The sequence below is a fragment of the Aptenodytes patagonicus genome, chromosome 1 (assembly GCF_965638725.1).
Source record: "Aptenodytes patagonicus chromosome 1, bAptPat1.pri.cur, whole genome shotgun sequence".
Lineage (NCBI taxonomy): Eukaryota > Metazoa > Chordata > Aves > Sphenisciformes > Spheniscidae > Aptenodytes > Aptenodytes patagonicus.
The window spans coordinates 212,205,724-212,228,401 of NC_134949.1; the positions used below are offsets into that span (position 1 = coordinate 212,205,724).

The 22,678-nt window shown below is 41.1% G+C and overlaps 1 protein-coding gene across 1 annotated transcript; it reads right to left on the reverse strand.

Annotated features, from left to right (window-relative positions):
• Positions 1–2,200: 2,200 nt before the first annotated feature.
• On the reverse strand, positions 2,201–12,839 carry BIRC2 (baculoviral IAP repeat containing 2). Its single transcript, XM_076328231.1, has 9 exons — positions 12,680–12,839; positions 8,895–10,982; positions 8,689–8,788; positions 7,495–7,573; positions 6,885–6,933; positions 5,623–5,865; positions 4,148–4,402; positions 3,933–3,974; positions 2,201–3,090 (listed from the first exon to the last, which is right to left on the reverse strand). The coding sequence occupies exons 2-9, from the start codon at positions 9,766–9,768 to the stop codon at positions 2,897–2,899; spliced, it is 1,836 nt and encodes a 611-aa protein (XP_076184346.1). The 5' UTR covers positions 9,769–10,982; positions 12,680–12,839; the 3' UTR covers positions 2,201–2,896.
• Positions 12,840–22,678: the final 9,839 nt, after the last annotated feature.

Genomic DNA, 22,678 nt, shown 5'->3' on the forward strand with positions numbered 1-22,678 from the left:
TGTCATCTGATCTGTATGTAGTAACTGCAGTGTTTGGAAAAATTCTAACCCCATATGGTTCTAAAGAAAAATGCATTGCTTAAGAAGTCTGCCTGCTACCATGTTTTTCCCTATCCTCTCCCCTGTTCAGAAACAGGGCTTACATACTAACAGTTCCACACTATTCAGGTGAGCCTGACCTGAAGGCCCTGCCCCTGACTCTCCCCCTGCAGACTCAGCCTGTAGAAAGTATACTTGGTTCCAACATCACTGATTTCTGGGTCTGAACATCAAATTTCAAGTCATGCGCTTTACTCTATTAACAAGTTTTCCTAATCTTTGACAACTTTTTAAGTTGCTACACAAGACAAAAGAGCCTTTAGAAACATTTCAAAACCAGAAACGCAAAAGTATGTTAATCAAAGCTCTTTAAAACTACATACTAGGTTTGAAACATTTACATTTTTAACATCAAAATTAAAGGGAGAATATGTACATGTAATAAAGTTGGACAAAAGTCTGCATTTAAAGAACTACAGCAAGCTAATCTACAGTTAAAGTAAAGAATCCTACGTACTGCAAGGAACGTATGCCAAAGCATTAAAATAATTATGGTGCCAGCTAATGCACAGCATGAAACAGTGTTGCAGAAATTATGGAAGAATGGATGAAACCAAACATCAGTGTTGCAGAATTCACACTAAAAATGTTTCAAGACAAACCAGGCCAGATTCTTACACCCCTCCCCTAACCCCCCCAGACAGCAAAGCAAGACTTCTTCAAAATTAGTATCTCCAGTATTATTTTGAAAGGGACTCTAGCCCAGGAGGTACTGCTTGGAGGTACAGGGCAGAGACAAACAGATGATAACTAGATTGTATTTGTACCTTCCTTTGCACAATTGTCCTCACTAAATTTAGTGATCAGTACTACTGATGGAAACATCCTGAATCTGCTAACAATCAGCCTCAAATGCATAATTAACAAATAAAAGTACGTGTTTTGGCCCTTTTTAGCTAGCCAAAACTTTTGATTCAATGCTGCGGCTGCAATTATGCTAGAAATATAACATACTGTTAAGTCCACACACAGTCTAAATTCCAAACTCAGTGGACAGATTTCCCAAGATGGCAGGTGATTATAGCAGGAGACCCAGGTTTCTTTCACAGACTTATTAAATTACAACTCAGAGGTACAACAGGAAAGATGTATACAAATGCCAAACATACAGCATTTGTAAGTATGAATGGAAATTTATTTGCTAGTGACAAACATTTCCCGAACTTAATACAAACCTTGCTCTAAACACGAGGCAACCATTTCACAGGATGAGTCACAAGTTACATAGCCCACACAAGTTCTTTTTAATGTATACACTTCACTACTTTCATACATATGGGGAGCTCTCTTTTTAGAGGAGAAAACACATGTATAGCTAAGAGCCATATATGAAGTGATGAAAGCCAGTTACGTGCACACAACTTGCAAACACTGGCATCCTGAAACTTCAAGAAATGGTATTTTCACCTCACACTACAGAGCATAAGACACCAAAATACTGTTAAAAACATCTTATGGCTGGCAGGTCTGAAGATTGAGAGGTCCACGCTTGGGCATTAAGATACGACTGCAGAAGACTGACTTCACAATTAGAGCCAGACAAACTGACACCACCACTGCAGGACCTGATGCTGTTATCCTGGCAGTGGTCTTCTGCCACTGTTTTACATTAAATCCTTGAGAAATATCCACGAACACTTTCCCTCTGTAGGTATCTACTACGCAAGTCTAGGGATACAAAGCAGAAAATGGTAAAGTAAGAGTCAACCAAGTAAGGAAGTAAGAGTCCCTGGACTACCAGCTTACAAAACAAGACCCAAGACTTCAGAGGGGGCTGAAAGATCCTACTATTTAATTGCACAATCACTATAAAGTTCCAAACACAGAAAAGTAGCTTTTACATTTTAATCCCTAGCATAAAGGCTATATTGCTGTACAGCTACTCTCTGCCTTACCTCTAAGGTCACGAGGACCATTCCTGGCCAGGATTTCTATTCTTTGAAAAATCAAGACAGAAGGAAGTACCAGATGCTGTTAGGGGGGTTGGGGAGTTTTGTTTGTTTTTAAATAAGGATAAAAAACCTGAACCCCCTACTTTACCAGAGGGAATCACCAAGCAGCATAGAAGCTCACTTCCCTGTTCAAAAATGAATGAAAGACACACAGAATTAAGCTTTATTGTACTTTTGCAGGTAAACAACCAACCCCAAACTTCTGTCAGGGGAGCATTCTAGTCACTGTAGTCTACAGAGAAAAGCCAACAATAGGAGCAGAGTAAACAAGCACTCATTTGAGAAGTAGAAATACTTTAATTCAGTCTTCATATAAACTATTATTAATATACATTGCACAAGTATCTAGACATGAAAAAAACTTTTAAGAGTTCTGCTGTTCCTGCAACCGTTAGCTTCTTTTCTCCTCAAGTCCCCAAAAAAGCCAAAACAGAACCAAAGCAGTAGCTGAAGTTAATTAGTATTAATAAACAGCAATCTTAATGTATTTCCTCACATCCACATGGAGGAAACTCATGAGAAGAGTTATGCCAAGCTCGATTTTAGGAACTCGACCAGAAAGCTTTTTATTCAAACTGACACAAAGGCATACTAGTGAAACTGCCTTCCTTAGAAAAGAAAGCTACAAAAACTTCACCTTAGTATTAAGTTCGTTTTATGAACAGAAAGAGTCTTTGGCAAGGAAGACCTAGTATATTCATAGTGATGTTTACTATTACACAACGGTGTTAGGTAGTTGATTAATCATCTTCTGTACCACAATTTTCCATTCTTAAGACACTGCTGGCTTAAGCGTCAGCAGTTGGAGGATGACAGGAACAAAGACACTTTGCAAGTTTCCCTCTTTACGAAAGAAATGTACGAACTGTACCCTTTATTGTCCCCCTGCAGATAGGGCATTTTCTAAGGGACGGCGCACATTCCTTGCATACCACTAAGTGACCACATGGAATAAAAACAATAGAAACTTCTTTGTCCATGCAAACTTTACATGTTCTTTCCTCTTGCAATCTTCTTAATTGTTCTTCCATAGGTAAACCTGGAAAAAATTATTTAACTTTTTAAGAAGCCTCAATATATGTACATTCTAATTAGAACATAGCCATGTTCCATTTCACCCTTTATTTCCCCATCTGTATTCACTAAATATAGATGGCAGTGAGAAAATAAGTACATTTTTCAGAGCTCAAAGTGGCATGCAAGGAACTAGTCCATACTTTCCACTTCTGTCAGACAACAAACAGCTCAGAGATTGGAGGCCAACTGTAGTTCTTGAGACCAACTGATGTTTACGTTTTTGCAAAAGCTGCACTCTTCTTGCTTGGCTATTAGAAGCACAGAGCACAGCGTGACCGGTGGAAGTGAGCTATATTCAGCCTTGTATACTTTTCTGCAGTCTATTAACATATTAAACTACAGGACTAAGAACCGAGCAAACTCAATCCCATGTCTGACAAGTTTTTGTCTACTCAGCTGTTGGTCAAGCTAGATCTTAGGACACCTATAACCCACTTTGGAAAAATAGAGATGATGATACCTGCTGTGAAATGCTAACCTACTATTCACTGTCCAGTCTTTACCAAATGCCTGAATGACAGCTTTTACCAGGAGCAAGTCCAGCACATGCTTGAATTGTTGAGCTCCAGAAAGCTCTACCTCCTTAGCTGCAAAAGCATGTGTAAGGCACAGGATATAGCTTATAGCAGATGGACTTGCAAGCAAGTCTGCACATACACTTAACTTTAAGTCCATCTTACCAAAGCAAAATTATGGGGAGGGTAAAGCATAAAACCTATTTCTTAACCAAAGTCATTTTCTTTATGATTGTTAGCTATTTGTCCCACAATACCCTTTAAAGTAAGAAGGCAGAGTTTAAGGTACCTGAAACATCTTCTGTGGGAACATACTTCATGTTCTTCTCCACTAAAATAAGAGGGAAAAAATCCTCATCATTTGACTAATCTATATTCAAACAGCATCTGATTTTTTTTTATCTTTAGGTTGCTACGACAGGACTGGTTAGATGTCTATAAACTTACATCGTTTAAAGAAAAAAAAAAAAACACACACACCCAAAAAACCACAGACAGACATACCAAATAAATCTTTGTACAGTACAGGGTCACAATCTCGTAGGCAGTTTCTGAATATGCTGGCTGCTTCATTTCCTTTCACTAAAACTGTATCTATCAGTTCCCTTGCTTGCAGTGACGTCTGAGTCTTTTGCTTAATAACATCATGCTCAAGTTCTGTTATCACTTTAGCTGATAGTAAACTCCCGAGGATTGGAAGTACACATGTTAAACGTTGGAATAAAGCCATGCGATTCTTCCGGATCAAGGACAGATCATCTGGAATGCAAAGGGGATTGATTAGATGTTTGTTAGGAATACACTACTCCAAGTTGCATTTCTGCTTAACAATAATTGATACATTCTTTAAACTCTACTTGAAATGTTTGCTTACTACTCATCATTAATAAAGACCTCTAAGTTTTAGTGGTATTTACATAAAGAACAGACTTAAGACGACCACATACAAGCAGCTTCTGAGCTGAAGCCTTTTCAGCAATGAAACCTCCTGCTCCCATCTCTAGGTTAAATTATCTGAAGGGATCTTGTCTAACTTCACACTAGCAAGTCTTACGTTCTCTGCAGAACTGCAAAGAAAAAACACCTCTGCATAACACCAATAACACTGACAACCAACAGGTTAACTTTCGTCAGTGGCAGTCAAAATCATGTCTGAGATGCAGATAGACTCAAGCTTTTCTAAGAGGTGTCCAACAGAATATGTGCAAGAAAACCAGAAGTACAGCACAACCAGACTCGGGAGATTTTTTTTTTTAAACAGTCTATCACAAACAACAAAAAAAATCATTTGTATTAAGATTTAATGGCTGAATCCCTCTATGCTTTTTTGATAGAACATGCAAGTAGGAAAGAAGCAGTCTTAATTCAATTTATAATTGAGAAGTTTCATTACTGCTTCACAGACTCAAAAATAGTAGGATTTTTAGGCTTCAAAACTTATATGGTATTAAAACAATAGGGAATGTCAAAGACACATCAAATAAACACTGTTAAATAGCTGACCTACATGGTTGAGTCAGACACAGAAAATCAGACCTTTGGCCATCTTACAGAACATAAATTTGTAAAAGTTTATGGCCTCTTCTAGGAGGTGGATATGGTGGCTCACCAATTTGAGTAGCTTAAAGAGCAGGCAAATTTTGAAGGGGGAAAAAAAAAAAAAGTGTGCCAAGTGAAGTATTTTGGTTCCATTTATTTTATTAACAGCAATATAAAGACACACAAATTAAAAAAAATATGGCTTTGTTCCTGTGGAGAGAATCAGGTGATTCTGAACCCTTGGCACCTGTATGAACCATCCTCCTGAAATGGAATGAAACAATTCCCAGAATGCTAGTTCCATACAAGTACCCTGACAATGCTTTTATAGAAGCTGATCGTAATAGCAGTTAAATCACTTAATGAATAAAAACAATTATAAAAACTATACATAATACAAACCACTTCTGCTTTCACTTTTATTCATGCCTTATGCATACCTGATGCCACTTCTTCAAATTGTCTCTCTTTCTCTTCTTCCCTCTTCTCATCTTCAGCAGCGAGTAGATCAGACACAAGATCGTTAACAGTCTTGTAGTTTTCTCCAGTGGCCAAGATTTTACTTTGCACTGTTTGCTTTACTAGCTTTCTACTGAATCCCATCTCCAAGGCAGCTTTAACCACAGGCGTGTTCATCATGATTGCATCTTCTGAATGACTCTCTCCAGGTTCAAAATGAATAACTAATCAAAGAGGAAAATCACCATGTATAACATAAAGAATAAATACCTAAACAACCCAGAAGTTGGACACATCGACATTACCTACACACATGCATATATACATGAACACTTAGCAGTAAAAGGTTTCAATGGTTAAATAGACTTTAAGTAGTTAGTTTTAAAAATGGAAGCCAGTTACTTAGATTCAATTGGATTGAATCCATGATAAACTTCAATCCATGTCAGGCCTTCACTAAAATCTAGGATAAACCAGAGAAACTATAGAGAATTCCATTGTGTCTTAGCAGCTTTTTTTAATACTTAGTCATTTCTAACTTCAGCCTTGAAAAATGTTGGGGGGGCGGGGCAGGAAAAAAAAATCAAAATTCAGTTTATAGTACAAACAATTGCTTTATTCCAGCTCTTGATCAGTATTTTCCGTTCAACTTACTAAGCACCAGGCACGTGGGATCCTGACTCACTGTCCTCAACCAGCAGGGACAATGATAGCATAACCCACTCACCCTCTGGGAGGAGTTTATTTCCACCATAACTAGAGTACAACTCAGAAAAGACTTCCCTTTACCAACTTGTCCTACCCTCTCTTTGACCACTGCTGCTCAACTCAGAGCATTTACCTAGCTATGTGCCCAAAAATGGCACCCTCTAGCAACTGTTCACCAAGTTCAATACCATAGGTCAATTTAACAAATGCCAAATTGACTTGTTTTGTTTAACCCAACCATGAAACTAAAAACCACAAATACAGCAGATGCCAAACATTCAAAACCAAAAATCTTAATATGAGCTGCTAGTATGAAAATAAGGAAAATGAAAGACGAGATCTCTTAAAGGTGCTTCCTTGAAGTTTGTCCATATAATGCTGAAGCTACCTAACTTTTATCATTAGTTAAAAAACCCTTATAATATTGTTGTTTCCAAGAAAATCTAAGAATTGTTAAGCAAGTTAGCTTTGAATAGCCAATCATTAAGGTTGCAAAGTGCTGAGAAAGTTTAAAAACATGCTTTAATATACATACTTGGGGGATCAATGTTCTCATCTACAGGCGTATCAGAGGTTGACAAGAGCTGTGGAACACAACAGAACTACATTAGTATGAAAATATCGCTTTTCCCCCTACATACCTTTCTAACACATTCTTCCCTCATCAAACTTTTTATCTGAATGGTACCTGTTAAGTATTTTACATTTTATATTTGTGCAACCATATAACCAACAAAGTTAGTGCCGACCACTTCCATGAAGAGAAGTTTGGCTTACTCTTGCCAGAAGCATTATGCATAGAAATAATTCAGGCAGTCCATGACTGATTTCTGAAATAACAATTCCTGATCTGCATTATTCACTGAAACTTACATGATCAGAATTTCCCTCTCCTGACACGAAGGAGCTCACTGCCTCATAACACTTTCCATACGTAACCTGTACAGGTTAAACTCCACTAGTCCAAGTCCACTAGCCACGGTTCAGCATTGGTTTCATTTTTGTGCTCATGAAGAGCATTTATCATGTTAGAAACCTAGTAGAAGTATATGCAGAAATGAGGCAGAAGGATGGACCAAACTCCCAAAAAGAACATGGTACTCTTCAACAAGGGAAAACCAAAGTTACAGAACAGTAAAGTTTACCTGTTCAAGAAGATGGGGGAACCTGGCCTGAATTTGACTTACAAACTCTCCTCCTTTTACACGAAGCAGATACTCACACCTGAAACATTGACAAAAGTGTACTAAAATATACTTTCTACTTGCCAAAGGAAAAAAATTCAGAAGACTAAGACAGTTTACAATAACACAGCATAACTTAAATACACGTTTCTCTTCCTTCAGAAGGGAAAGAGTTCTTTTAATTGGAAGCTTGATATAGCCTAGTGTCTGGTGACACTTTGATAAAGCTTTTCCATGATGTTCAGCAGTTAGCAGGCTTAGGTACATAAATGCAGCAGGTTTACATTCTGCTACCACTTCTAATCAAAATGGCACGTCATGAGAAATGATACCATGTCAGCGTCACTACAAAGTGCAGTGATAAACTGTTTCTGTCTCGCATCTCACCATTCTTATCTTCTTCTCAAATCATTCCAAAGAAGTTAACAAAATTTAACACCACTACAAAGCCAGATCTGCTTCACTAATGCAGAGTTATATCTCTTAAGTATTTACTGACAGGAAGGAAACAAAGGTGTCATTTAAATCTATGTACATTGTGTAATCCAACAGTAGCTGGTAAACTGCCCATGAAAGACTAGTTGGAGATCTATGATGTGAAGAATTATTATTAGTGGCATTTCATTTCAGGAAAGCTATTTCTGTCATTAATGTAGGTGGAGATTTCCACAGGCACAGACAGCAATTAGGTATGCAATTGCCACTTAATTATGAGGGACATTTTAAAAAGCTATTTCTGTCATTTTTCCAAGAGAGACACGTTAAACAACTACTGAAACCTTCACAAGCCCTTTCCACACCTAAGAAACTAAACCACACCTGCTGAAAAACTGGTTCAAGAACACCCAGCACGGGCACAGAACTAGACCAAGGGAGTCAGATGTTCCTTCTCTTCATTTCTCAGCAGCTTTTGCTCTCCTCAGTCTGGTTTCTGACTGCTTCTCTTTGATAAGTATGCTCACTAACAATGCAGCCTCACTTGCTAATAGTGATTTGGGGATGCACACAGCTTTTAATTATGAAGTGGAAAGCATTAAATATCATGCTTAATAATAGTTAACTAAAACATTTCAAGTGCAGTACGTATCTGCCAAAATTAAAAGTATTTAAGCAGTAAGTATGTGCACAAATTATGACAAAGATTTTGCAAGTTACCTTGGAAACCACTTTGCATGCTCAATCCATGGATCATCTCCAGATTCCCAGCACCGTAACCCACCATCACAGCAAAAACACTTGACATCATCATTGCGGCCTTTAAAAAAACAAGGCAAATATCTAGCAAACATTCACACAATTTACTTTAAAGTAAATGCTGACATAGAAATATGAATAAAACCAGAGACATCAGTTTTTCTTACCTACATAGTAAAAGCCAGCATCCGCAAGCTGTTCAGGCTGAACTGGAATTCTAGTTGGCCAATTTATGAATGTTTTAACACGTGCTTCATGGGTTTGCATGCTCACATTTGAAACATTGAAACTTGGCTGGTCTCGGGTAAGGTTTTCTACAAAAGGGCAGTTAGGAAAGTGTCTCCGATGCTCTGACATAGCATTATCTTTTGGTTCCCAGTTACTCAGCTGACCACCACAGGTGAAACAAGCAACTTTGTCTGCTGCCCCCAAGTAATAAAGTCCAGCCTTTGCCAGATCAGTGGGCGACAGAAACGTCAGTGGCCATGAGTGAAAAGTGCGTAGTCTAGCATCTTCTGTACTCATAGAAGGATTGTGAAGTTTAGGTCTCAAGAATGAAAGGTCTTCAACTGCCCTAGTAGTTATTGGGTCTTGAGGAAAACTGGAAAAAGAGCCACTGAAATATCCAACTTGTTCTAAACTTGGAGAAAGCGTTATGGAATGTAGAGATGGTGAGAGACTGTTTGCGACCAGAGGTGAAAAGGCAGAATGAGAGGACAGTCCGAGGTTGTTAACTGAAAGCATGTTTTGAACAAAACTGCAGCTAGGATACAGCTGTTTATGTTTTTCCATAGCATTATCTCCTGGTTGCCAGCTGTCCAATGTTAAGCCACAACTGAAGCACTTCACTTTATCTTGCATACCAGTGTAATAAAACCCAGCCCGGGCAAGACTCCGTTCTGACACCGGCACGTTAATGGGAAAAGTAGAAAACGTCGACATTCTGTAGAGTTCACAGGATAAGTCATACTTCAGTTCACCACACAAAGCACTCTGCTTCATGAGGCTAGCCAAGAAAGGGCTATTTTCCATTATGTTCATAATGGACTATTTTTGGAAGAATGGGACAAGTCTTCCTCTGGGAGGTAGTTGTGTGCATTAAAGGCAATTCGGAATAACCCCTGCCTGTACAAAAGAAAGAACCTGAAAATGAAATACTTTATTGTGCAACTTTGAATGCGTATGTGAATAGAATTAGCCTCATGATAAACAGCCTTTAAACATTTGGGAAGTTCTTGAACTTTAGTTTACACAACTGCTTTCAGTGCAAAAGCTGCCCCATCCCATTATGACAATTGAAGAAAGCATGTCAAAAAGGACTTTCCCTTGAATCATATAGGCTTTCCTTGTACTGTGTATGTGGGAGAGCAGTATCAATTTGTCAGGCTAGTGGAGGTGGGATCCAGAGGGGAAAAACTTCAAATGGGTTTATCAAACTCCTTTGTCAATAAAGAAACTAAAATGGGGGGCAACTAAAGTGACATCATTTTTAACCAGAACATACGTTAAGTGATTTAAGAACTATTTCACCCTAGACAGCTGATAAATATGCAGCTTATATACATGTAAAGATTTTAGTTTGTAAAGCTCATTAGGAGGCTGAAAATAATGGTTTATCAAGCTCAAAAGGCATATGAAAAAAGAGCCCCTGAACTGACATTACTGAAGTGATATGGTATATTTGCTACTATTAGACTTCAAAAAAAACCCCTCAACTTCTGCATATTATTGTAATAATTGTTAAGACTAAAGTAGTAAGTTTATACTCAACTTCACATATATCAAATATTCAGCTATGAGATAAACAAATCCTATACACTGTCTCTGACAAGGATGAACTGTCTTAATTAACAAGCCTGGAATAGCCCCAGGCTTTTGCGTCTATAACACTGTCAGCACAGACTGAACAGAGCATTTCAGTTTTAACCTGGTGCCTTAGTTACAAGTATACAGTTATCAAATTTAACATAAATGAATTGCCTTGTGTCGGGACATTCTAATGCTTTATACTGTTGAATTAAGTTTTTTCTGTATGCCATGTTTATGGCATACAGAAAAAAACAGAATCCCCAGATTAAAAAAAAAAAATTTTTGAAGCCTTAGTTTCTTTATTTGTGCACAGAACTACCTCCCAGAGTTCAGACTAAAGTCCCTTCTAAGGTGCCTACGCCTCCATATTGATATTGACTGTTCGCAGGAAGAAATTGTAAGTATCTATAGTTTCAATCATTTAATTCTTTCGGGCGGAACAAAACCTGTAAGGAATAAAGAGAGGAGTGTTTCAAAATATACAAAATGAGGTGCATGTAATGTCTATACAAACAGAAACTACACAAATTGAAAGACTAAAATCTCAGCGTAAGCTTTTTTGTGATGTTAGCTAGAAAGTTTCAGGGAGTCAGCTTTACATACTGTCATATGGAGTTAGTTTCCCTATTACTGACATGTATGCAAAACTGTTTAATCCACAAGCAGAACTTTTTTGGCAGATAGATAAATCAGGCTGCTTGATCACAAGCTGTATAACTAAAGGTAAGATCTTGTACTAAAGAAGTTGCATCCATTTAGATTGGTTTAAGCCTGCAGATTCTCAAACAATGAAGATCCAGTTTTATTATACAGACAAGTTAAGAGTACTGGAATTTCTTGTTTAGGTAAATCCGATGATACTTGAAGCATAGGACATCAGCAAAACTGAACTTCACCAAAAATTTCCGGTAAGAGCAAAGACAAAGTTCCAAAGTTTTTAACTATATAATTTTATATTTATTCATACGTACTTATATAGCAGTCTGTTTTACAGTATCACATCCTAAAAAGTTCTTCCAGGAAAAGCTCAAAACATATACTTGTTATGATGACACAGCCCTAGAAAAATCACCTACTGGAAAACAGCAGAGCACTTCCTACTCATCTCAGTAGCTCTTAGTAGATTTGTTCTTAATATGGTCACACTATTACTACTACTAGCTTCTTAATCACTGAGGACATGAGTTACAAATGCCTTACACCAATCCACTCCTTTAACACAGACGGTGGGACTAAGCTATCAACATACGTGAACGATGCTAGTCCAAGAAGTTAAGCCAGTTTCTGTACTGGAGAAAGTCAAATACCTCAGAGTAAATGCTAGAAATATCAGAGTAAACTGAGAACCCGATAATCCTAAAACATTTCGGATCACTTAAACCTGAGGTCCTATGGCCATTTTCTGCCCTTCTGCTCTTCTAATATTATCCTCCTCTATAGCCCTGAGTACCCTTGATTTCCAGAGTCACCCAACTGCTCTGAATCTCATGGGTTTTTTTCTTCCATTATCCTGCAGCGACACTAAGAAGTTATTTAAGCCCAGAGTAGTGATATTTAAAATACAGCAACCTCAAAACTCAATTTAATATTCTTCTGCTCTTGCGTTATAAGCCAGGCAAAACAACTTTACCTTCTAAGCACCCTTCGCAAAGTTTACAGATCTTGAGCACCGAAATCCACCTGGCGGGGTTTGTGCGCGGTCCCATGCCCACCCCTGCCAGCCCCCCGCGGTCCCTCCCCGACACGGCAGGGCCTCGCTCACCGCTCCTCCACCCTCACGCTACCGCCCGTTGCTGGGAGCCGTCCCGGGCCTCCCGCAGGGCCCAAGCCCCGCTCCCCAAGCGGCCATCCAGCAGGGCTGCCGCGCTCCCCTCCAGCGCCGGAGGCCACGGCCTGGGGCAGAGCAGGCCCCTCAGCCCGCCCCGGGTCTACCCTGCCGCCGGCCAAGCCCGGCGGCCACTGGCCGGCGCCGCGAGGCTGGTGACAGGCGCAGCCGCCCCCTGACACGGCGCACCCCCGGGGGCTCGCCGCTCCCTCAGCCGGGCGCGGAGACCCGACGCGGCCCACGTAGCAACAGCAGCGCCCTCCCGGCAGGGCCCCACCAGGCCGCGGCCTGGCCCCCACCCGCAACCCCCGTACTCACGGTCTCCGGTAGGGGCCCCCCACAGCGGGCGGGCCTGGTGCGCGCCCCAGCCTATATACGGTGCCTGTCAAGGGGGCGGGGGGGGAGAGGTGCCCCCGACCGGCACCGCCCCTGCCCGGGAAACTGAGAGCGGAGGCGCCGCGCCGGGAAAGCCCCGGCGGCCGCCGGGCGCATGCGCGCCCAGACGGGAAGGGCGGGCGGTGCTTCCCTTCCTTCGGTCCCTCCCGCCGGGCAGGGGAGAGCTGCCGGCCTGTGGGGTTGTCCCTCCAGGCCCCCTCCTTAGCGAGCGCCTTCGTGTGGCGGCCGCCGGCGGGAGGAGCGTTCCCCTGGGCTGTGTGTGCCCCTCGGCCCTGGGGGCTCCGGCCAGCCGGCTTCTCCGTTCGGCCTCGCCGCCCTCTCGCCCGTTCAAGTAGCTGCACTGAGGGGAGGAGGGAGGCCCCGGTCCCGCCGGCGTCAGCAGGGACGTTAGGTACTTTCCTCCCGGCCGGGGAAACCCGCCAGGAGAGCGTGCTTCCCCAGCGACCCGGCGCGGCCCAGGGCGGGGATTTCCGGCCCCGCGGGCGCGGCGCCGTGCGGGGCCCCGGCGGCCCGTGCTCCCCGCCGCCGGGAAGGGAAACGGCCGGAGGGGCAGCGCCTCTGGCAGCGGCCCAGGCCCACGGCTTTCCCTGCGGGACCTCGTACTAGCACTGACGGAAGCAAGCACGGCTGCTGCAGGGACGGCCTTTTCGGGTGCCTCGGATTGCAGCTTGGCTCTCGCTAGCACTGCTCTCCCCACAGCAGTCGGCCGCAGACACTGCCCGCTCGTACAGTTTTGCTGTCCTGAGGGGGTGGCGAGGACGGGACTTGCTGCAAACCCCGCAGTTTTACCTTTTCTCCTTGACACCAGCGTAAAACACAGTTGCTTGGCCACATTTCCTAATATAGGCAGCTCTGCAGACTGCAAGAGGGGGAATAACATGACCGATGAAAGACTTCAGTCGCTGAATGTCACAGGGGAAGAACAGAAGGAAGACAAAATAGAATGTAAATTTCCACTGGAGGGGTTTAAGACAGTATCTCTGCATATAGAAATTTGAAAAACTTCCACAGCAGGTACCAGAACACTGACCGAAGCTCAAAATCTCCCAGCAGAATCATGGTCTGGCATTTCCTATAAAGAAACAGCAGATACAAGTTTACAAAAAAACCCCATTTTGTGATGACAGAATGGTAGTAGGGTGTTTACACAACTGAGAACTGAAGAGTAAAAATAAAGGAAGCATAACTGAACAGAGCGTTATGACACTAGCAGGTAATTTTCTGTAACAGAGTTCCAGTAAGATGAATTTGCAAGAGACTCATTCATATAATTTCTAAAACTGTTTCAAATTTCCTGTTATAAGTGATGACATCATATATAACAATACTATGTCAAATTTCAAACTTGTAGCTGCGGTGACAGTATAGTATAGCTACTACTGTAACACCATTTAACTTAGCATAATTATAGACATAGAAACGTTTGCTGTTTCAGCAGTTGCACAAAAAAAACAGTTTAAAAACTCCTTTTAAAAGTTTAAAATGGTTATCAGATCATCGATGTGTCATTTTAAGGAAGCTGCTGACATGGAGAAGACAAGGCTACAGGCTCAAAAATTGAGTCAGCTTTCCAAATACCATATCTGAAGAGTGATGGGGTGCGGGATTTAGAGTTTTATTGGACATAGGGAACTGTTTAATGTCACATAGGGAACCAAGCTCCGTATATGTATGTGTGTGTGGCTTTAATTGCAACTGCTTAAAGATTTACTTTCACAGAGCAAGCTGGGGATGCTCCCAGTTTGGGGACTTGAAGCAGGACTCCCCAAATGAAGTTACATTGAATCTATTCTAACAGATTCTTGACTTTTTACCATACATTCTCCCAAGGTTAATTAATCCAGTGTTCCTCCTTAACTCTCTGCAGCCTGCATCCCTCCCTCCCTTGTGGCACTCCACCCCCAGCCATGTATCTGCCCTTTGCCCCTCTGTACCCTTCAGCTTCCTTCTAATCTGGCAATATAAGCTGCTCTTTCCTCCCCTCCCAGGCCTCAAGGCGAGCAGTTTCAGGCTCTCTCTTTCTGCTTGGCAAGCCTCATGTCGCAATGAGGAGGAAGGGAGGGGGAGGAACAAAAAAGCAGGCTAAAATGCTTGTAATAGCAGAAAAAGAGGTGTAGCTGCTCTGAGCTGCCAGGCTCTTTCTGCTTGCTTTGTCTCTGAGTATTGTAGCAGCTCCCCCAGTTCTCCATTCTCAGTAATTCCTTTGATTTTCAGAGTAAGACAGAAGAGGGAACTTTCCCCACCTACTTAGCTGCAATGATGGATAGTCCTTTCCCCAAAGGACATGAAGTAAGAACATAACTAAAGGTTTCTTCTTAGGAAGGACTGAATTTCCTGAGGAATAGTGCATTATCATCAGCATCCTGAGTCTGGCTTCAATCTGGGACCAAGGTAACTCTCCAGAGGCAGAGAGAGAGAGGAGAGCAATGGTGCTTAAGTCCTACCCAAGCTAAATGCAGGTTTTGGCTTTGGTTCTCAGGCTGGGGCACATCACAGTGGGACTGATCCTTATTCCAGCCCTTTCACCTGCTGCAGCAAACTTCCAAGATCACAACCTTGACCTAAAAAACAGTAGGGTTGATAAACTGAAACAACGCACTCTACTTTGCAGACTCTTGGCTCTGGAGAGGGGGGAAGAATGCTGCATTCAGACAAAGCTGTCCTTAACCAAGGGAAACTGCTTTCTTAAGGAGCCCCATCTAATCATAGAGGTTGAAGTGCTAATAAAAGTGTGGCTGCCACATTACCAGTGTTTATGAAAATAAACCTAATGGCAGTGTTGACTGAAACAGCAAAGGTGACACAGCAAATTTCTGGAGGTGGAATGCAGTGACCCTGCAGCATGAGTGCATTATCAATGCCAACATGAAGTAGCACAGACAGCCCTTGAAGTACCTGATGTAACCATGTGTCCAGAAGTCTTCTCCGAGAGGCCTGATGAATGTCAGTCTCCCCATGCTGTCATCCTTCTCTGATGCCTTCTCCAGTTTACCATTTTCCACAGCATTAAAACATCTGGCTTTAATGGCACCTCTGTAACACACCCCTAAACATCTGTGAGCGGGAGAGAGGGAGAAAAGGCACTGTTACTTGCCTTTCCATTGCTATTGCTCTTTCCCATAAATCACAGAAAAAATAGTTACCTGGTTTCTCACCACCATAAGTGACTGTCAGAATATCTCACTCTGATTTCAACCTTACCAATAACACACGCACAACCTTAACAACCTGACATGCACAAATATTAACCATGATTTTTGTCTTAGACGTTTTCTGGCGATGCAACCAGCTCAAAGTACCAAATTCATCATGTCAGTGCTACTGAGGGTAAGATACAACATAATCTGCAGTTTCAGTAACACTGCTCTGGTCTTTAATCCTAGCCAAGAACGTAACCCATAGTTACTTTTTTGTCTTAGGGACAAGCATTCAGTTAGGTGAAGAAAAAGTACTCCCTAGAACATTAAATGTATTACTTCAACTGTATCTATAGCCTGCCTGACTGTTGATATATAGAAATAACAGAAACTATCTTAATTCCAAGCTGCTTTTAGGAGTGAGAAACAAGGCATTTCTCCAAGGCCTCACAAGGCTTCATCAGGGAGTCATGCAACTCAGCTAGTGAACTGAGAGATGGAAGGAGACTCCTGTATCCACTCTCCCATAAATCTAAACCCACCTATAAAACCTGTATTAATAAATAAAAACAGTTATCGCTGGCTAGTGCCCACATTTTTCAGCTTCCCAAAGGTATCAAATGCCTCCATGGAACATGATCTACTTATTTTGAACTCTGGAGCATTAGCTTCATTGTGAGCATCAACCCCCCTTTCCAGCAGTAAAGAGGTAGGTTTCATCTGTTAAACTGATCTAAGATGGCAATTAGCATTCCACAAAAAACTACTGACCACATTTTCTTTGGAAGATGTGGCTCATCAACTTCTTCAGGACATAAGAGGAGGATAATGATGAGAGAAATAGGAAAAAAATAGATATTAAGGAAAACTTAGGAAAACCCAACTTGAGACAGAAAATATTAATTGTAGATAAAGTTGCACTATTTAATTTACAAATGAAGCCAAAAGCAGAGTAGTTCTGACATCCTGTAAACATGAGATCACACAAACTATGTTTTGATAATCTAGGTGGATACAAACTGCCTGCTTTGTTTTGACTAAACACAGCAACAGGGCACCTATGTCTAGACCAGCAATAATTATTACTTTGTTTTTTTTTTAATAAGACTTTTTTAATTGCATTTGGGCATATAGCAAAAAAATGAGTAAAAAGCTCACAAGGGACAAATATCATATCTAGACATTAAGGGCATCAATGACTCATTGTAATAACCTCAAATGTTCAAGAAAAAAAACCCAAAAGCCAGAGCGTACATCTTGCTGCTCCCTTACTGAAGGTCAGTACATTCACAATTTGGAAAGTTTCTATTCCCTTTGCACCCAGACAGAGTTTTGTTTTCCACATCCTCCTACACAAAGGATCACAAGTACAAATGTTAAAGTTTACCTAAATCAGTTGTGGGTTTTCTTTTCTCACATTTAGTGCTCAGATAAATTCTCCTGTAAGCCCTAAGTAGTCTCAAGAACATATCAAAGCCACACTGAATAAGTTGAGGCTTTTAAATCAATCAGAAACTCTCTTTCATTGTTATTTGCTTGGAGGATAAAACAGAGTTGGAATAAGCAGGAAGATCTTGGTAAGTTTTGAGTTCAATTCCCTTTTTAGATTTGAGAATCTGCTCACTTTTCTAAGTTTTATTCTTTGCTTGTAGGAACACAATTTTGTTCTCCTGCTGGTATAATAAACATTACATTCAGCAGGAGATAGGAACATGAAGAATGCCAAAACAGAGATGATTGGACTAAAATAAGCCACATTTAGGTGGGAAGATGACCACCTATATATCAAGGAAATCAAAAGGCTGTTATTCAGCTGCATCAAATTGTGTAAATTTGGAGTTCCACATTGCTGGTTCTTCCAAAGGTGTTGTCTTTCTAAACAGCAGGTTGTCCACTTTGACTCCAAGTTACTTCCTGCTGTCATAGTAAGAAAATTTCTCTAGATCTTATTTCCCTCATTTATTCCCCATCATCTCTCTGCAAATTTTAGATCCTTCCTAAGGTGTTTAATTTGCTTTAGTTGAACTAGCTGTTGCTATTCACGTTCTTGAGGAATCTTTTATGTCAATACTCCTTCAATTGAAAGAGAATCAGATGTGGCACTGTTTGATTTCCTGAGGATTACACTGGAGGTTTGCTGCTAAGACTACTGTTAGATTCAGGAAGATACAAGTGGTTTGTGAATCATGCTAAGTGTGATTGCGTCACACTTTACCGAGGAACTGGGTCATTGCCGTGATGAAGCAATGTTCCATTTAAAAGGCCAACTACCTCAGAAATTAAATCATCCATTCAGAGGTTGTAGATACAAGGTGAAGTTCCCCAAAGTATCTACATCACAGTTTCAAATGGCACATAAGCACATGGGAATTAACTAACTTCCAAAAACCTGCGTGCAAAGAGGAGCTTAAGTCTTATGTTGCCACATGCAAAATAAGGTCCTAATTCCGGAAGCAAAACCAGAAATCTGAGCTCTGTGCCTGAGTTCCCCATGCAGCTAATGGGGAACCGATCCATGGTTTACAGCAAAACCAAAAAAAAAAAACACAAACCCTGTGCACAAACTGAACAAGCCATAAATCAGCTCTGCTTGAACAATGATGGCACAAACATTTGTAGCAGACACGGGATTCAGTCACAGGAGCGGGGGGCTGCTTAGATTAATCCTGCTGCCAAATGGTAGTAAAACTGCAGCCTAAGAGAAGCTGGGCTTTTCCTTTTTGTATTCTGCTGCGCAATACTGTGTTTCTTAAGAATATTTTGAGAAATAAGAGGAATCATAGTTGTACTGAATACCCTTTGTCTTTTTAGCACTTATGGGAGTAAATAAATGAAAAGTAATCTAATGTATACTACTGAAAAAAAAAAGTTTTCCTTTAGACTTTGTTAAATTTGTAATATTTCCATGAGAGTACATTAGAAGGAAAAACATAATGAAAACAGGAAAAAGGGTGATGAGCCTTTGATAAGGGATTAAGCTAGTATTTTTTGGCTAGCAGCTACAAATCGAATATTAACCGACATACCAATACCCATTAGATACACATAACGGGGGTGGGGGTGGGGAGGAAGAGACAACAAGTGCTAATTGAGTGAATATAAATAGCTATTTAGTGAAAAGATTAGAAGACCGGGTTTCCAACGGCTTGAGTTTGCTGTCAAATTTTGACAAATTTGCTGTTAAATCGGTCAAACAATTGAAAAGTTATTGGGGTAGAGTGGACAAACAGATACATTCTTATACAAAAAGTGATTGCATAAACAAGATGCCAAAATCAGGCTAAAAACCACACAACACACCCTAGATGTCATGCTGCATACTCGCTTCTTTTTTTTTTTTAGTGGAGTAGGAAGGAAAATTGCTCCGTTCCTGGTGCACACATTCAGAAGGACCACCTCAGAAAACAAAGAACATACTGACAGGGCTTAAGTTAGCATCAAACAGTGGCTGCACTGATCTAAAATCCATCTATCCCAGTACCAGCCATCCCAGGTAGCACATAATCTGTTTATGCAATGGCAGCCATCTGGACCTCTAAGACGATAATCTGGGCCTATTATCTGAAGTTCAGTGTTACTAATTGTGATAATCCAAAAGGTCACTCAAGTCCTTATTTTACAAACAAAGCTTTTTTGGGGAAAAAAAGTTTGCATCCAAATAGAAACATTCTTGGGCCAGCAATTCAGAGCGCCAGTGAGTGCAGCTGGCTCGGGGAGCGGGAGCTAGATGCTGAGTTCATTATCCCATGGTGCTGCCAAGACAGAAGATACAGCAGCCTTGGAGGAGCAAAGGGTCCTTTGTTACTGTGTTGAGTAATTTCAGCAGAGGGAGACCATTTTCAGCTGGAAAAGCACTGTCCTAAAGACCACTGGGATCAAAGAACTTGAAGAGAAAGGACACAGTAAGATTCTCCTGTCCTTCCATTATGCAAGATTAAGAAACAAAATAAAACACCCTATTGCTAACACACAAAGGCAATGAGAGTGTGTTTTCAACAAAAAGGAAAACCTGGTAAAATACGCTTGTACATCATCTGGAAAATGAAGCCCCAGCCTCTGAGACTTTTAAGAAGTCATTATTTTAGAAAACACTGTCATGTGTCATAAGTAGACATGAGATGGATTTTATCCTGCTCTGAGAGTAATGCACATATTTAAGAAAGACAAGACCACCAGTTCTGAGATTCAAGGTGCTGTGCTCTCTTCAGGCTCTGGTAATAGTGGAGATTAAATTGCTGTCTAAGGGCTGGCATGGAAAAGTCTGCATGTCTCAATATCAAATGTTTCAAAGCCTTAAGCACACAGCATCATTTCTAGCACCACCTGCACGTTGCGAAGTACAAATGTAAAGGTCTGAATAAAGTACCAACATCTTGGGGTTTGATACTAGCCTTCTTGCCACTTCCTTATGACTTCTTTGGTTTTATTTTAGAGAAAGTTAACTTTTACCCTATCTCAAAGCTTTTCCTATCCAGTTTTCAATGGATATCTATGAACCTGGTTTGTGTCTGAGCTTTGTCAAACACATGCTGTAGGTCTCCAGAACGCTGTCTCCTTCACTTGGCCACACAGTTATAAGCATAAATTAAGCTACTGTGAGAACATACCCAAAATTAAGCAGGTTATCTTCCTCTGAAAGAATATACAACAATTTGGCATCGGCCCAGGACTGTAGGAGTTTCTCTGTTTTCTGCGGGTCTGTTTTTCTTACTTGGAAACAATAGTGGTATTCATGCCTAGGCAGTTCATGAGGTTACCGCTTCTGAAGCTGCATTTCTCAATATGCAGCAATCACTATAAAAGATGCAGCATACTTCAGACCTTAGCGCATTCACTGTTACCACAGTGATTTCCCTTCTGCTGGCTCCTATGAAGTAATTAAAAAATTAATTTGTTTTGAAGTGAAACGTTGCATGTACATACGAAGCTGCTCAATCCTGCATCCAGACATGAAGACCTACGGGCCAAGGCTTTGTAGATTGAAATACATATACATTGTGAGTGCTATTCTTTTGTTTCTGGCCTTTCAAATCTCTTTCCCCCTCCAGTCAGTTCCTTTCTAGCCAATGCTAATCTTCTGCACACAGAAAATGAGCACATTTATACAATATCCTGTTTTTTCAAACGTTGTTTTGTCCCTTTAGTTATTACACACAAGTATTCTTCAGCTGACAAGTTGTCAGCTACATTGTTTGCAGGTTGTCAGGCCTCCCACATTACAGTATATTTGCCCAGCCCCAGCAAGAAAGGCTATGGCTTTTTCATAGACAAAGATAAGCTACAAAATTCATTGTAAACCAATTTCTTCTGTTCAATAAATAGCAGAACAAAAGACAAGCCTCTGCAAAGCAATGCGTGTTTGTCTTCTGTAATATAACACTATAACAGGCACTACAGAAAGCTATAGAAGGCAGGCATGCTACGGCAGCTCTGAAAACAAAAAGAGCTGCTGACCAGCAAAACTCTTAGGAAACACCAAAAAAGGGTGCAGAATTTGAATGTCAGGCAAGAGAAGGACAAAGGTTACAATGATGCAATTAGCAAGAGAGAATCATCTAGTAAAATGTAGAAAAGCTGTAGGATAGAGAGATATGTATCTGAGCTGGTCAGTCTTTATAGTCGAATAAAAGGAAACAGGTGCTTTTAGGATGTGGTTTTTATTAAATCCTGAAATAGACATTTAAAATGGATTACATGCACCACCCTGAAATGCCTTTTTCTCTCTGTTAATTGTTAAGGAGGTGAGTGTTAAGTTGCTAGCGAGCCTGTTCCGAGGCTATTAGGACAGATAACAGAAAACAAATCTGGTTTTAATCTTACGTTTCTGTAACATCATAGGAGGCTAATGTAACTAAAATCAGTGGATGAGGGAAAATGATAAATAAGTCAATGGTTTCTCCAGATCTACATGCTTTTCAGTGTGTGGTTTATGTATCAAAGGCAGGAGCCCAACAGTTGTTCCCACAAACTGGACCTGTGGTCTGGCTGGGGCACTCTGCTGCCGTTTCTAGGAGCAGCAGAAGGTACAAGAAATTCTACAGCAGGAAGTTCTAGGTAAACACAGCAGACCTTCAAATATATTTGTCTTTTTGTTTCTGTCCATTTTCACTTTTGTTTCATCAAGGACAGGATTTGATAGAACTGCAGAGAAATGAAACAAACGTTCCCTTCTGAGGCAAGGGATCAGAACCCATAAGCTTGGGGGTTTTTTTTAAATGCATTGCTTTGGAGTGGTTTTTTTAGAAGATAATCAGGAAATGGTCATTGTTTTACTGGAATAATTACACAGAATGAGCTATGACAATAACACATTCCTAGTAGGACACTAAAAACTATCTGTAGATGTCCATTTGGCAGGCCTGAGCTCATAAAACACCAGCCCAGAAGGCGCAGGCTGGGTAGCCACGTGCACTGGTCCCAAAGAGCCTCTTCTCAGCAGAGGGCACCTTCTCTTGGGTTGGGCTGCTCCTCCACGAGGCTCAGGGCACCACTGTCCCCACTACTGCTTCTGAGTGTGAAAATCCAGGTACCCACCAGTCATGGCAGCTGCATCTCACACATTAGCAGCAGTTCTGCCATCTCGTCTTCATTCTGTATGTCCAACAAGTGAAATGCAGAAGATGCCTGCTGTTTTGGTAGCCAGACAGGGAGAGAGGGCATAGTGATAAACTGCTCATCAGGAGGGTGGTCCTGCAGAAGAGCAGAACAGTGTGTTTCACACATCAGGATTTTGGAAAGCTGAGCAGTCTACGGGTGGGTTCAGACACATAGAAACTTTTAACTT

Excerpts from the sequence above, each read along its gene's own strand:
- BIRC2 (XM_076328231.1), bottom strand. The coding sequence starts at position 9,768 with ATGAACATAATGGAAAATAGCCCTTTCTTGGCTAGCCTCATGAAGCAG. Across the intron at positions 7,574-8,688 it reads CATGCAAAGTGGTTTCCAAG|GTGTGAGTATCTGCTTCGTG; the intron begins GTAACTTGCAAA and ends TCAATGTTTCAG. Across the intron at positions 5,866-6,884 it reads TGAGAACATTGATCCCCCAA|TTATTCATTTTGAACCTGGA; the intron begins GTATGTATATTA and ends CTCTTTGATTAG.